The following is a 13,957-nucleotide window of genomic DNA, read 5'->3' as shown; positions in this document are numbered from 1 at the left end:
CATATAGCTATATACTATAGATTAAATAAGTATGTTGCTTGTTGGATAAGGTTATTCATTAATGAGCGCTTTGTTAGTGGAGTAAGCGATAGCTTTCAACAGAGCAGCCCTTGGTTAAATCCCTCGTTGTTGCTACACCAATAAATGCAGCAACTTGAAAATATTAAATCAACTAATCCTCCTACAGAATAACTTTATTTATTTACTTATAAATTAGTCTTAGTTATAAAATAGAGTATTTTTTGTTTAAACTGCTTAGTTATATATCTAATTGCTTAAATGCTTTACATTTATAAATGTTTAAAATGTTTTGTTTGATCGTGCATCCAAGTGATTACGCAAAATCGATATCAGTCATACGTATGTAATTGTTACAGTAGTTAAGGCCTTCAAATTGAAGGAAAAACAGAAAGGGATTCGAGACAAGAAAAGTGAATAAAATTGTATTCATAATATATATCTGCACAATCGACACTCAGTGAAAGAAAACATCGTTAAGAATTCAAAAGGTTGGTAAAAGTTTACAGTATGTGACATCTACCAACCGTCACTTGACCAGTTCGATAGATCGTGGTCTAAACTCTCTTTAGATTCTAAAATATATTTATTATCAGTGCACAGAAAAACTAGAGTTTTACATATTAATAAACTTATAAATTTACGTCAGGATTTGTTGAAATAACAATTAATTAATAAAAAAGCAGCACAAAAACAATAACACAAGTATTTTAATTATTGACCTGTTAATATTCCGAATCAGTAGAACGCAGCACGAACGATGATAGTAACGGTAAGTTACTTATGCTAATGGAGCCAACTAATACGATGGTCTGCGGCATTGTGGCTATTTGCTGAGTGAACTCCTTGCTGCCCGTTGCTTTTTATTAAAACCTTTATGCTTCCTTTTTTTAATAATACGAACATCTAATTTTGCAGCTAGAAGCGAAGGAAAGCACGGTAATAGCTTATTTTATGAACGGATAAATGTATTATTTCATACATAAGACTTTCTAGGTAAATGCTTTCTATGAGCGCAATCACGTAATACAATAAAAATTGTATATGACTTATTTTTTATCCATTTATGGTTCAAATAACTGCTATAAAAAATATTTGTAAAACATTAATATTTGAAACAAAATTTGTATGTTTTTAAATACTATAATAATAAATAAGTAATAAAGCCTTCATTTATTACTTACTTATATCCAATTACAATTTTATGCTGGTTGTTGATATGGTTAGTATCAACAAAATCTATTATTAAATGCCTTTTCTATACTATTTTGTTCGTTTATTAGTACAGCATATATTAAATATACTAAGGACCGCTTTTCGCGGTAAAAGCCTCCTCCAATTTTTTTCACTGATTTCTATTTTTATTTGTAAATGCTATAACTGTATATAATTTCACACAAAATCCATAAAATAATTTGAACAAAGAGTTAAATGCTTTATTCCTAAATAAAAGCTAATAGACGTGCCTCGTCTCTCAAGTCATTGGAGAGTTTACTCTTAATAATAAAAATGCATTTGGAGTGCAACTTCAATAGAAGGTCGGCGCGGTCGCCAATTTATGTCCGCATTAGAATGAGTAACGATGCTCAATAAGTTTGCAGACGTTTCCATACATTAAGAATCGAAATCGATACTGTTTTCTGTAAAAGAAACACCCTAAACTTCGTCGCATATAGGCTCTAGTATTACTTTCTTGTGCCCGTAATTTTTATTGATTCTAAAATAGTAATAATATTAGAAGCATTGTTTCTGATGAATATATTTCACGATAGCGACTTGTGTACTAATTAGTTGGCAAAATTTAGAGGCGATTGTAGAGACGAGTTTTGTGTAGCGAAAAAGCCACGTGTCAGTTGTCACCGCCCCGAAGCACATTAATTAAGGAGAATCTATCATGTTTTACTTTGTCTGTTACATTTATTATTCGTAGAAATGTGATTTAATAAAAAAAAACAAGTAAGTTCAACTATAGTGGTAATAAATTATTATTGATATGAGTTATACAACAAAGTTCCTTTTTTAAATGGGTATATACGTTTTTTTTTTTGTAAGTCCAATTACGAACTAATTAAAGCAAAGTAGCTTGTGCGTATAACTATGGAAGACCTCAATAACTGTCACATAAAAAAGAAATGACACTTAATTAACTTTCAGTCTTTGAAGATGTGACTGGTGGCTGTTAGATCTCTAATTTCCTTTGAGTTTCGTGCATGGTTGAAAAGAGCGAAGAGTAACAACTGGTCATATCGGACGGTGCACTTCGTAAAAAGTTTGAAGGCTTTAATTTAGCCCGTTGTTAATTCGCGCGCGACCGATTCAAAGCCAGTGGCGGCCATTATTAAAAGCGTAAATTGTCAAACAGATGTACCGAACGACTTTGGTTGTGTCACGCTTGTTTTAAAATGCAATGAACATTTTATCGACATTACCATATACACGCGGTTGTTAGCATTTAATGACTGTAATGTATAAGAAAGCATTTAAGTAGTACATTTAAGATCAGATATCCGTTCAATTGAAGCACTTATTGACTCCTATTTGAACACCATACTTTTCAAATACTTAAATGTTTATACAATATGTTTCTATAAGTTTTAAACAAAGAAAAATGCTGATCATATTCTAAGCGACAAGTCACTTGTGCCGCAATTTACTGAGCACTTGTCTCTTGTCGCGCTCCGAACAACCACGAAAAGTACATAGATAAGATTTAAATTATATGCAATTCCTCCGAAATGTATATAATTCCGAAACTATTTAGGAAATGTCAAAATATTATACGCTGCAAGGTGTACTCATACCCCAAGAATTTTTGAAATCTTATACCTTTAAACGAGCAATTCTTGTATATATATATATATAATTGGAATCTCGGAATCGGCTTGAACGATTTTCATGAAATTTAGTATATAGGGGGTTTCGGGGGCGATAAATCGATCTAGCTAGGAATTTTTTTTTAGAAAATATCATATTCGTGTTTTATTCGTGTTTTTTTTTTCCTGACATCTATTGGTGAATAATAATACTATTTTGCTTCGTAGATAGCTGGACAACTGAATATCGGAAACTGAAAGGAATATCGGTATAAAAAGTGTCTATGTGTTATAGACACTTTTTATACCGATATTCCTACGGGATACGGACTTACGCGGTTTCAACCGCGGGTCACAGCTAGTTAAAATGTAAGTATAAAATTAATAAAACAAGTTATTACGTTGATTATCTAAATAATCATCGAGAGACACAAAAAACATTTTTTTAAGGAGCACCCTAATATTAATGGCATAGCAACATACATAATTGGAATGTCCGAAATGTCGGTGGATAAATGTCAATCCAACACGCTCGTCAGTTGCTATTTAGGAAATTTATAAATTTCCTAGAAAACGTGCCTATTATTATTTATTTCTCACACATTCGGGTGATTCTAGGAATTACATAATTACATGTTCTACTGATTTCATACAATGACGGATTATGGTGCTTGGTATTTTAATCCTAGCAACATCATAACGTCATTATTTTAATCATTAATATAGTTATAAAGTTCTGTGCGATATTTAACTAACAGAATGCATAATAAATCTGTTACAAAGCTGCTAAAAGATTAATAAAATGCTTAATGTTGAATTAGAAAATGAACAATAAGTTAAGTTACTCAATAGATTTAACATAACATTATATGCTAATCTTTATTCCCATGCTATAAATATAATCACAAAAGAAAACTACAAGTTCATTGTGTGCCGGTTTACATATATGCAGGCAGCATACGCATAGACGCTGATAGCGTTAAGCCTTTGAGTGATTCTGTGAATGGACGGATATCAAGTCAGTGGCATAATAGTGAAACTATTCCATGATTTACGGACTTTCCCAAAACAAATAATTTATTTTGTTCTTTCAACCATAATATACAATACTCAAACAGATAAATATTTAACATTATATATACCTATGTCGGATATCAAATGTGTTTTAATATTCTGTTGGATGAATAATTTTCATTTAAGATACACATGTCGTTTTTCATAATTTGACAAAACTTGTTTAGCTATCGAATCCTATAAAACGTCAAATCGCTTAAAACGGTGCGCATTCACATTGTGTTCGAATGTTGATTTTCAATGTTCGGCTCACCAACTACCAACTACCCTCACTTTGTTAATAGTCCTTGTGACTATCTGCGATTTGTTATCAACTGACTACAATAATTAGGCAGTTGTGTAGAATTGTAGTACATTATTACGATCAAACTAATATTCAACACATCCCCTTTTTATTTCTAACATATACATTTTCAATACACTTTATACTATATTCATATGTTCATTTATATGTACAAAATTGCACGTACTTGTTTATATATGAGTGTACTCGAATACACACTCATTGTGATTATAGGCGTAAAAAATTGAGCTAAAAAGTTATCACATACTATTGAGAGTACAAAATTCTATCAAACATTAAAGACCATCAACGCAAGATTCCCTAAGGGCTGTGCTGTCCAGACGTCTGCAAATAACAGTGTAAAACCTTAATGGAAACTAGTAAAGCTTCCTTTCCACATGAAAGCCTTTTTTATCTATGCTCTTCAAATAGCACAAAATGATAATTGTAAGAGCACTTTAGTTCACTTCATTACATATGGCATCCTACAAAATTTCGTAATTGGTAAGAAATTATTTTCTTTCCATGTGTCTAAGATGCGAAACATTTTATACAACGTTTGGGATATATGTAAGTAAGGTATTTAGGTAGAGATATTTTAATGGTGGATTTTTCTGTAAATTATTAAAAGGCACAGACGATATTAAAATATACCTATCGTAAATATCAGTGTTATAAATTCATTCAAAGGAACAAGTATGTAATTAGCATAAGAAGTAAGAAGGATAAAGTATTATGTTTTTGTTAGAATGGTGGTAATCCAAATGATCTAATCACAAATAAATTGATAGGAACGTTGGAAAATCAATCAATCTAATGCGTTTGTAAAAAAGTTTTTTAAAGTATCACAGTAAAATAAAACTGTAGAAGCGTAACAGTCTTTAGCAGGGGTTACCTCTATGATTCATGGCAGTTACCTTGTGTTTAGGCTTGATTACTTATTGATGAGAATTTTAAATGGAGATTGTTTTTTTTTTAAGTCATAGCGGGCAACTGAGCTGGTGGCATGCAATCACCACCGCCCATACAAACATTCGCAGAGGCCTGGACCTCTGTCTGCATTTATGCGCTGTCCGCATTTATGAGGAAGGAATAAGGAAAGGATTTATGACTGGAAAGAAAGACTAGACTGGGAAGGGTGAGGAAAAGGAAATGGCCCGCCGGCTTCCCCTTTCACCGTACGAATCACAATTGCATGCTACTATTTCAAGCCGGTTTTCTGAGGCGGTTTGGTGCGAGCTGGTGCGAGCCGGCCCAATTCGTGCCGGAGCATGCTCGACTCCCATAAAAGAGTAGAAATGTTTTGCTGTCATTTGGGTGGGTCTGAAGACGACGGCCGAAAAAGGGAACTCTTCAATGGTTTTCAGTACCGTGTGATTGTGCTTGATTAATTTGTATTGATGAGTTAAGGGAACTTTTTTAAGCAAATTAGTATTGTTGAATATGAATAAAAAGAAAGAAGAGAAATAAACTATTTCAACCGAAATAAAAAAATAAAATCAAGTAGAAATAAATAACCGAAACAAATAAAACATTAAATATTATGCATCGACTTACAGATGTAGGCGGTGTAGAGTGTTAGAAACAATTTTTAAATTAAATACATTTCTCAACAAAATACATAATGTCAATTTAATTGACACGGTTAGCCTAAGAAATCTCAATTCGAATATACATTTAAAGTAGTGGAAAGTTATCGAAAATCCATTTGGCATTCGCTACGAAGCTGTTTGTGTGCTAAGTGCTTTAATGATTTAGGGAAAATAACAAGATGCCATGATTAATATACAAAAATTTGTTTATTCACGTTCTTGAAAGTTTAGATACCATTGGATGAAGGTAAATAAGATGTCGAGAAGTCGAGAGATGTGAATGTACAGTACAGTGCTTCAAGTTGTGTACTACGTATCCCAAAATTTGTATGTAACCATACCATACCATACATACCAGCAGATTTATAAAATATGTTCTATAGAAATATTTTAAATATTAATTTTAATCTAATAATTAAAAAATGTTCTATAAACATTTCATACAATATGCATGTTATGTATGATTTAAAATTGAAATGAGTTTAATGATCATATTTCTTTTATTATTAAACAAAGAAAATTTTTATAGTCTGTAATCACAAAATTATAATATCAGTTAAATAAATCATGTCATTTGGATATTATGTATAACAACTTAATTTATAGGTAAAATTAAGTATTTTGTGGTTTTTAAAACTTTTATTCAACAATAATAATAACAATCGAATAAATAAAATAAAATATATCAAATCATAATCCATCCACGCCTAAACCGTACGGCGCTTTGGAATTCGTGACGAAGTAATAATTTCCGGGTTCCCTGAAGAAGAAAAAAAAGTTTTAACGTGGGTGATGAGAGGGTTGGTGGTAATCATTAGTATTTTATTGCTAATGAGAAAATAAAAAATATAGAGCCTGCTGTGTGCATACGTATGATACCAAATATTATACAAAATTATTAAATGTAATAATCATTCTTATGATACTTATACGGTATATATACTTTTAGGATTTTTTATCTAATTATTATCATGAATATTAATACAGGCAAAAAGGGAGCAAAGGCAAGTGATATATTCAGCTCCAAAATGCACCTTTCATTACAATCCCCAATAGATTCGATTTAAAAATGGTTAACGAGTCCACTTACACATCCTTTTTAAATGTTTCAAGGGATAAAGTCGTTGCAAGGCGCTGATCATTAGTGTACCGTTTCCAAATCTTATAGTTTCTCGCTCGCGACCCTATTATTGTCCCCGGATGTTTTATAGAGTCTATCAATAACTGCCAGCTTCTGTGATGATTACAAAGATCTGTAAAAAATTAAAAATAAAATAATACAAAATCCATGTTTGTTAAAATGGCGGCCTGAGTATCGAATATAAATCGGTCGAATTTGAGAATATTACGCAATTGAAATTGGTCAAGTTAATTCCGATTGATACATTTTTGCAACATTTTTTATTAAAATAAATAGATCCCGGAAATAAAAAGATACAGTCTATAGCTACGTTCATATTTAAATACATCAGACAGGACTCGACTTTACCATTTTTTTTTAAATTCGATTTTAGTTTTAGAACACAAATAAACCCTAATATCGATTTTTGGGAGACAGACTGCCGCTAATCCCCGAGTGCGGCTCGTTACGTTAATTGTTGATTGGCGCATGTCAGCCACTAACCAAGAATAGATTAGGGATGTACAATTAATTTTGGTTATTTTTAAACTGATTTTCGACTGTAGATTGAAATATTGTTAAAAACTGTGGTGTTATATTCGGAATTAGTTATTTTTCATAGTAAAATAAGATCACTAAAAAGAATAAATATGATAATGTTAATCGCGTAATATGCAGCTTTATCTTTCAACCTACTTCAAAAAGGAGAAGATTGTCAAATCGACTGTAATTTTATTTTTTAAGTTTTCCCTCAGTCAAAGATTTTCCAGTTTCATAGGGTAAATCGATTTTGATTTTTAAATAAAATGTTAACAGTAGTTATTAATAATACTTTAAGTATTTTTTTTAGTTATAATTAGTACTCCATTACCCAAAAAATGTCAATGAAATATCGTTTTACCTTCTCCGGAGAGCATGGGCGCCGGTCCATTTTGACACCCAGGCTGTACCACTGGTCCCAATACTTTGAAATTGGGCCAAAAGTCAACAGTACCAAGTGATACTTTACAACCATATTTACTTGGATCCGAATGAATGACAGTAACTAGTTCAGCAGACCCCGGATTCAGTCGTAAAACTGGGGGTTTATTTTCAAATCCTATGGCCGCTGGATCTAGTCCTATAATCCTGTAAAATATGTTTGTAATGAAAACGGAAATACGTGGCTGCTAGGTACGAATTAAAGTGCACTATATAGTCTTTAAAAATAAATTTCCAATTTATAAGCCACATTTGGCAGTGTTGAGGCTTAACGTTTTAAATATCCGAACTTTCAAATTTAAATGTATATTCATATGAAGAAAGTTCGTATTAGTGAAATATTGTTGAGTTTATATATTCAACTTCATTATTTTTGGTACGTTTGCTTTTTCATTTTTTTCAACGTTTTAACTCAACGCAAGCATATGAAATCATGTTCATACATCATGATACGATTATATGTATATTCGAGAGACTGTTTTACAATGTCTAATAATGTTAAGTAAATACGGTTTCTTCTGCGATTAAAATAAAATTACAGTTACCAGGGCAAAAGAATTCCATTAAGTCTTAAATTGTTTCCCGCAATTCCAAAGACGTGTGCTCCCAGAGAATGTCCAATTAAATACAGCCTGGTTAAGTCAACGCCGACAGCCGAAAGGTTCCCGAGCGTTTCAGCAAAGCGGACGCCAAGCTAAATGGACAGAAATAGGAATTAAATCGTCGTTCTTCATTTCTACTCAACTCTTCAAACGATAATTCAAGTAATTAGAGCTAAAGATTAATAAAGTAGGAGCCGACACTCACTCTGTTAAATAGTTCTGAGTAATAAAGTCACATCAGCCGTTAGAGCGTACACAGACTATATATTAACTTCGAGCAAGTGCATCTATTTGTGTGAAAACCTAGCTTCCGTCTGTCTATTATGTGACTTGCCATTATATTACGTCTTTAGATGTGTGTGCAAGATTTCGAATAGTTTCCAATTCACTAAGATTCAATACGGCATTCCGCATAGAATTTCAGTTATATAGACATCCGGAGAAACAAAATGAATTAAAATTTTGCAATACCATCATTGTCAGAATAGCTACTAATCAATATGAATAGGTATTGCTTAAAGTAAAAAAGAGAACGTGACAAAGTTATATCTAAGGAGTGCTTGGCTTGTAAATTAAACTTTCCGTGGTCAACGCTAAGTAACAAAAATGTCACAACCTGACAGAGCACAGAATCTCTCAAAAGACTTGAATATCACAAAACATCAATCAGCAAATCTATATACATATAATAAAATCGTAGGAAAGTCAAAACTGTACATTGAATATTTTTTTAAAAGAATACTTAGGCCGTGATCTATAATCGATATAGAACCCAAAACCATAGTTTTTACAATTTTTGTCTGTATGTATGTCCGGGCTAATCTCAGAAAGTACCGCATGGATTTACTTCAAATTTTGCATGAATATTACTAAGAGCGACCTCTTAGTAATATTCAGGATAGTATATATAGTCAGGATAGTATATACATATTATGATGCTATCACCTTCGGGGGAGGAGCTGTGAACCTTTATTTTTCTTACGCATTCTAAGAAAACGTGTTATCTAACGACTTAGGATGCATGTTTAAATGCAGTTGTTTTTGAATAAGCCATGCTATTATCTAGCTTTACACTATAAAAACGCCCTTTAAGTAACTTGGGTAGAAAAACATAACTTAATTAATGTTAGTAGAAAAGTTAATAACTACATAAAACATACTAATATTGTAAATGCGAAAGTTTGTAAGGATGTGTGTGTGTTTGTTGCTCTTTCACGCAAAGACTACTGAACCGATTGCAATGAAATTTGGTACAACGCTGTAAAGCTGGATGGATACGGACCTACATGGGTGAAACCGCGGGGCGCAGCTATCGAACATAAAATAAATCTACCCACAATATATTTTCTTTACGTTACCATCGTAACGAAAGCCATCTGTATAGGTCAAACATTCGGATACAGTGGAATTCCCAATTATTTTTACATGTCTAACTATGTAATCATGAATTCAATTAACCGATACATTTTCCCCTAATACAAAAAAAATCCAATTTGTAAAGTTATTTTAGTAAAATTCAATACGAATTCTATAGTATAATAAACAGTTTCCTTTGATAAAAATATTCAGCAATTGCTTGTTTTATTCCAATATTTTATTTCGCCCATTTGCATTTACAGCGAATAGTCTATTAAGCAAATAAAAACATTTTGAAAAAATATTCCAGTTCAGTTATTGATATACTTTGAATTGGATATAATTAATACTGAATTCCAAAATTCTTTCGAGTAGATTCGTGCACGGATTAATTTATTTCTATCTAAAATGGGAAATAGTATCATCTATACTATTATGTTATCTGTGGTATCATGTAGCGATCGGGCTTGTACAAAGCTGATAGGTGACTCCTTGCGTTATAATATATCTAATAATTTACTTCCTAACCTATATTATTTATGCAAACCTTAAAACCACACGAGAAATCAAGTGATGCTATAATAGTGTTAATTAATTAGGTGATTGTTGTACGGACAGATTATTATCTATTGACGATGAGTAATTAATTAGTGTCATGATTCTATTATTGACCGCCTCCTTGGTACAGTGGTTAACGCATGAGCGTAGAACCGAGAGGTCCTGGGTTCGATTCCCGGTTGGATTCCCGGGACGCACAATAAAAAAAACGTCTCGGTCTGGCAGGACACAGAAGGCTGATCACCTACTTGTCCATAAAAAAATCGATCAGTGAAACAGATGTATATCATCTGCCCCATATCCCAGTAGGGGACACGGGGCTTCACTTATGATTCTATTATTATCATTGAATTCAGTTAACATTGATTAGTCTACTATATGTTAATTTATTACTTTTTGAGACTAAAATTAAGGTGTGACATTTTGCGGAGTAAACCACTTTCACATTTTTTGTGAGAGCAAAATCGATTGATTTCGAAAAAAAAAACCTTTTAAAGAAATGAGTCATGTGACTACCGTTATCGCTGTTGAAAATTTCAACATTTAATTACAGTTTACTTTTTATTTACTTTAAATCGATTATTCATTTCATTATTTTAATTTATCTATCAATGAACTTTTAGTACATTTAAACAATGTGAATTATTGTGTAACAACTAATTGGACAAATAAATTAAATTCATTTCATTTTTTCATGTAACCGTTTAAACAAAAGTTATTTTTATAAATGAATGTAATTTTTTGTGTCAATTAGTTGAAATAAATATGAATGTGTTCGTCATATTAAACATATCAATCAATTAACCGTATGAAATTTTAAACAACGAATCGCTTGAAAGGCGTGGGTACTTAGGTTTGATAAAGCTCTCGACGTTTACGTTCATGTAAATTTTTAGAGGTATAGTTCTAAACGATTTCTAGTTAACGGTGCTGGTACTTATTCAGATAGTAAAATACTTGATGATAATTACTTTTCTAGCGTTAGGTGCTGCCCAATTGAGGTAAGAGTTGGGAATACTGGACATCGAATGGGCTGCCAACTGCTCCCAATTGAGGAGTGCTACGTTATTTTCGCCTTGTTCCAAATATGCCTTTATTACGGCTTCCACGGCTGGACCAGTAGGGAAACCTGGAAATATATTGATTGATCTAAACGCGTTTGTTGATTTCATAAGAATGCCTCTCCGATTATTTTTTACAAATACATATGTTCAATATACAGAATTTTTCATTTACATTTAGATTGCCAATTTCACATATGTTGTACGTAACTTTTAAAATCACATATTACTAAAATGTTTAACAATCACACTAATATTATAAATGTAAAGGTTTGTCTGTTGGGTTGTTGGTCTGTGAATCACGCTAAGAATGCTGAACTGAAATGCTGGATTTTGATTAAATTTGGTATATAGACTGGATATGAGCTGACCTCGGTGATAGGATACTTTTTATACCAATTATATGCGGTGGATCCGGGACGAGCGTCTAGTGTTATATATTTGAGTGTATTATCATATATTGTAATTGTAGCTGTAGTATATTGGTATATATATGTTCATAAGAACTAAAAAGTAAGGTACTTTGAAAATGTAAATAAGAATTAATTTAATATTATTTGGATATAAACATCTAATTATTTAGAAATTAAAAACATTTTAAACGCGGTTCATTCATTATATTACTAATCCGACGTTTCGAACACTTTACAGCGAGCTTGGTCACGGGGAGTCTCCCCGTGGAGTTTTTAATTTCTAAATGTATAATACTCGCGTAAAATCAAACACGAGAAAATACTGTCTAATTATTTATAAATAGCTTCAAATGTTGTTGAACTGTTTCGTGTTTATTATTGTCTCCCTACCTACCTACTGAAATTTCCTAACTCTTGCCTCCATTGACACCCCTATAGTAGCGATAGCATATCTGCTGCTGTTATATCTTTTATTATGTTGTCCTTAATTACACACATTTACTGAACTATTTGATTTGAGCTTAGTAAAACCTTATGATAGCAATTACTCTACAGCTAACATAGTTAATATACGTTATACATATCGCATTTCAAATAACACATATCTATTACAACAACTATTTATTGTTTTTGCAAGTTCAGATTCATAAAATTGTAGGTAGATGTCAGTTTTGATTCTATTTTACTTTGGAAAATAATTTTTATTTCGTTTTCTGCTAACGGTATCGACAACTGTTAAGTCGTTGATGGCATACTTGAACCTACTGAGAACTTGTACAATTTAATTTGTTTGATTGTTGTGTCTATTTCCCATAGGTAATTAATTATATATGTACTTTCCTATATAATCTGGCTTACACTTAAGTATACGCACCTGTAAAACCGTGACAAAAAATAACTGTATTGCGGCTTTTATTATACCACGATGAATTTATGATTTCATGAGATTGATGTAGAGGCAGCTCTTCATATTTATCAAAGGTACTGAAAACAAAAAAAAAACGGGTGATCAAACGGAGCCCTTGTTGTGAAGTACGATCAAGATGCTATGAGCTTTCAACGGAGATTGTTTGATATAAACCTCAATTTCGAAATTCCCTTACAAGCGCTTTTAAATTTTAGCAATAAACACATTAGCCTATTTACATTTTAAAAGTTTTATAAACAAAATATTTCACGAAATATAGTTAATAGTTGATAGGCTGAATGTTACATACAAAAACTGAGTGAGTAAAAACAGTATTAATTTAGTGTTAAAAAGGACAGTTTTCAATTACCTCAAGTAAAACCTCACTTTTGCCTCTTTGTCGCCATAGTCGTCCGCGTAACACAGAGCTGTAATTAAACGTAAGCTTATTAATGCAATCGAAAATGCATAGAGTAAGTGCCTTTTCCCAGCTCATGTTTATTCTACGATTCCTTTGTAGTCCTTTTAAAGAATGTTGCTATTGGAATAAAGAATTTGAATAAATGTGAATGATTTGATTTTGTCGTGTCGTATGACTTATATTGCTTGTTATCTCTAATAAAAAGAAAGGAATATTATATGAAAAAAGCCAAAAGGTAAAGAGTGATTAAGTTAAAAGCGATTATTCAATTTATACAAATATTTTGTATATATTGTAACTTTAGTAATGAGATTAGGTACTTACCTACTACAAAATATTCGTAATATACAAAGTCGATTATAGATTATATAATATCTTTAAACTTAGGTACTTTACACTTTGACATTGTATTTATTCATAGTTATATAAATATTTTTCATGTTGATAAACGATCGATTCCAATCTTACTTTTTACTTTTGATTTCTTTGAACCAATTAGAATTTAAATAATCAAGAAATAAATATAAGCACACTTCGAATGTGAAATATAACGTGAACAATGTAACCTATACTATAAACAACAAGATTCATTAAGCTGTTGTGAAAGTTCTCAAACAGGAAAAAGTCGTCGAGTCGTTATATTTAAACTTTTATTAGACATTTTTGACGTTTTCATAACGTATAAATGCCAAAAAATAAATTAATATTATCAACTCACCAAAGAAGAGTGACAACGTGAACCCGACTACACTGTTCAT

At 31.7% G+C, this 13,957-nt stretch overlaps 1 protein-coding gene across 1 annotated transcript; it reads right to left on the bottom strand.

The window, feature by feature from the left end:
• Positions 1 to 6,406: 6,406 nt before the first annotated feature.
• On the bottom strand, positions 6,407 to 13,957 carry LOC119834324 (phospholipase A1-like). Its single transcript, XM_038358664.1, has 8 exons — positions 13,918 to 13,957; positions 13,149 to 13,206; positions 12,746 to 12,855; positions 11,369 to 11,526; positions 8,427 to 8,575; positions 7,802 to 8,028; positions 6,871 to 7,033; positions 6,407 to 6,540 (listed from the first exon to the last, which is right to left on the bottom strand). The coding sequence occupies exons 1-8, from the start codon at positions 13,955 to 13,957 to the stop codon at positions 6,471 to 6,473; spliced, it is 975 nt and encodes a 324-aa protein (XP_038214592.1). The 3' UTR covers positions 6,407 to 6,470.

This window comes from Zerene cesonia, chromosome 19 (genome assembly GCF_012273895.1).
Source record: "Zerene cesonia ecotype Mississippi chromosome 19, Zerene_cesonia_1.1, whole genome shotgun sequence".
Taxonomy (NCBI): Eukaryota; Metazoa; Arthropoda; class Insecta; order Lepidoptera; family Pieridae; genus Zerene; species Zerene cesonia.
Note: the sequence above shows the minus strand (reverse complement) of the source record. Positions and strands in the feature narration are given on the sequence as shown.

Coding starts and splice junctions, on each gene's coding strand:
- LOC119834324 (XM_038358664.1), bottom strand. CDS start 13,957: ATGAACAGTGTAGTCGGGTTCACGTTGTCACTCTTCTTTG. Junction 8,576..11,368: donor CAGCACCTAACGCTAGAAAA/GTAATTATCATC, acceptor CTGTCCATTTAG/CTTGGCGTCCGCTTTGCTGA. Junction 8,029..8,426: donor AATGGAATTCTTTTGCCCTG/GTAACTGTAATT, acceptor CATATTTTACAG/GATTATAGGACTAGATCCAG.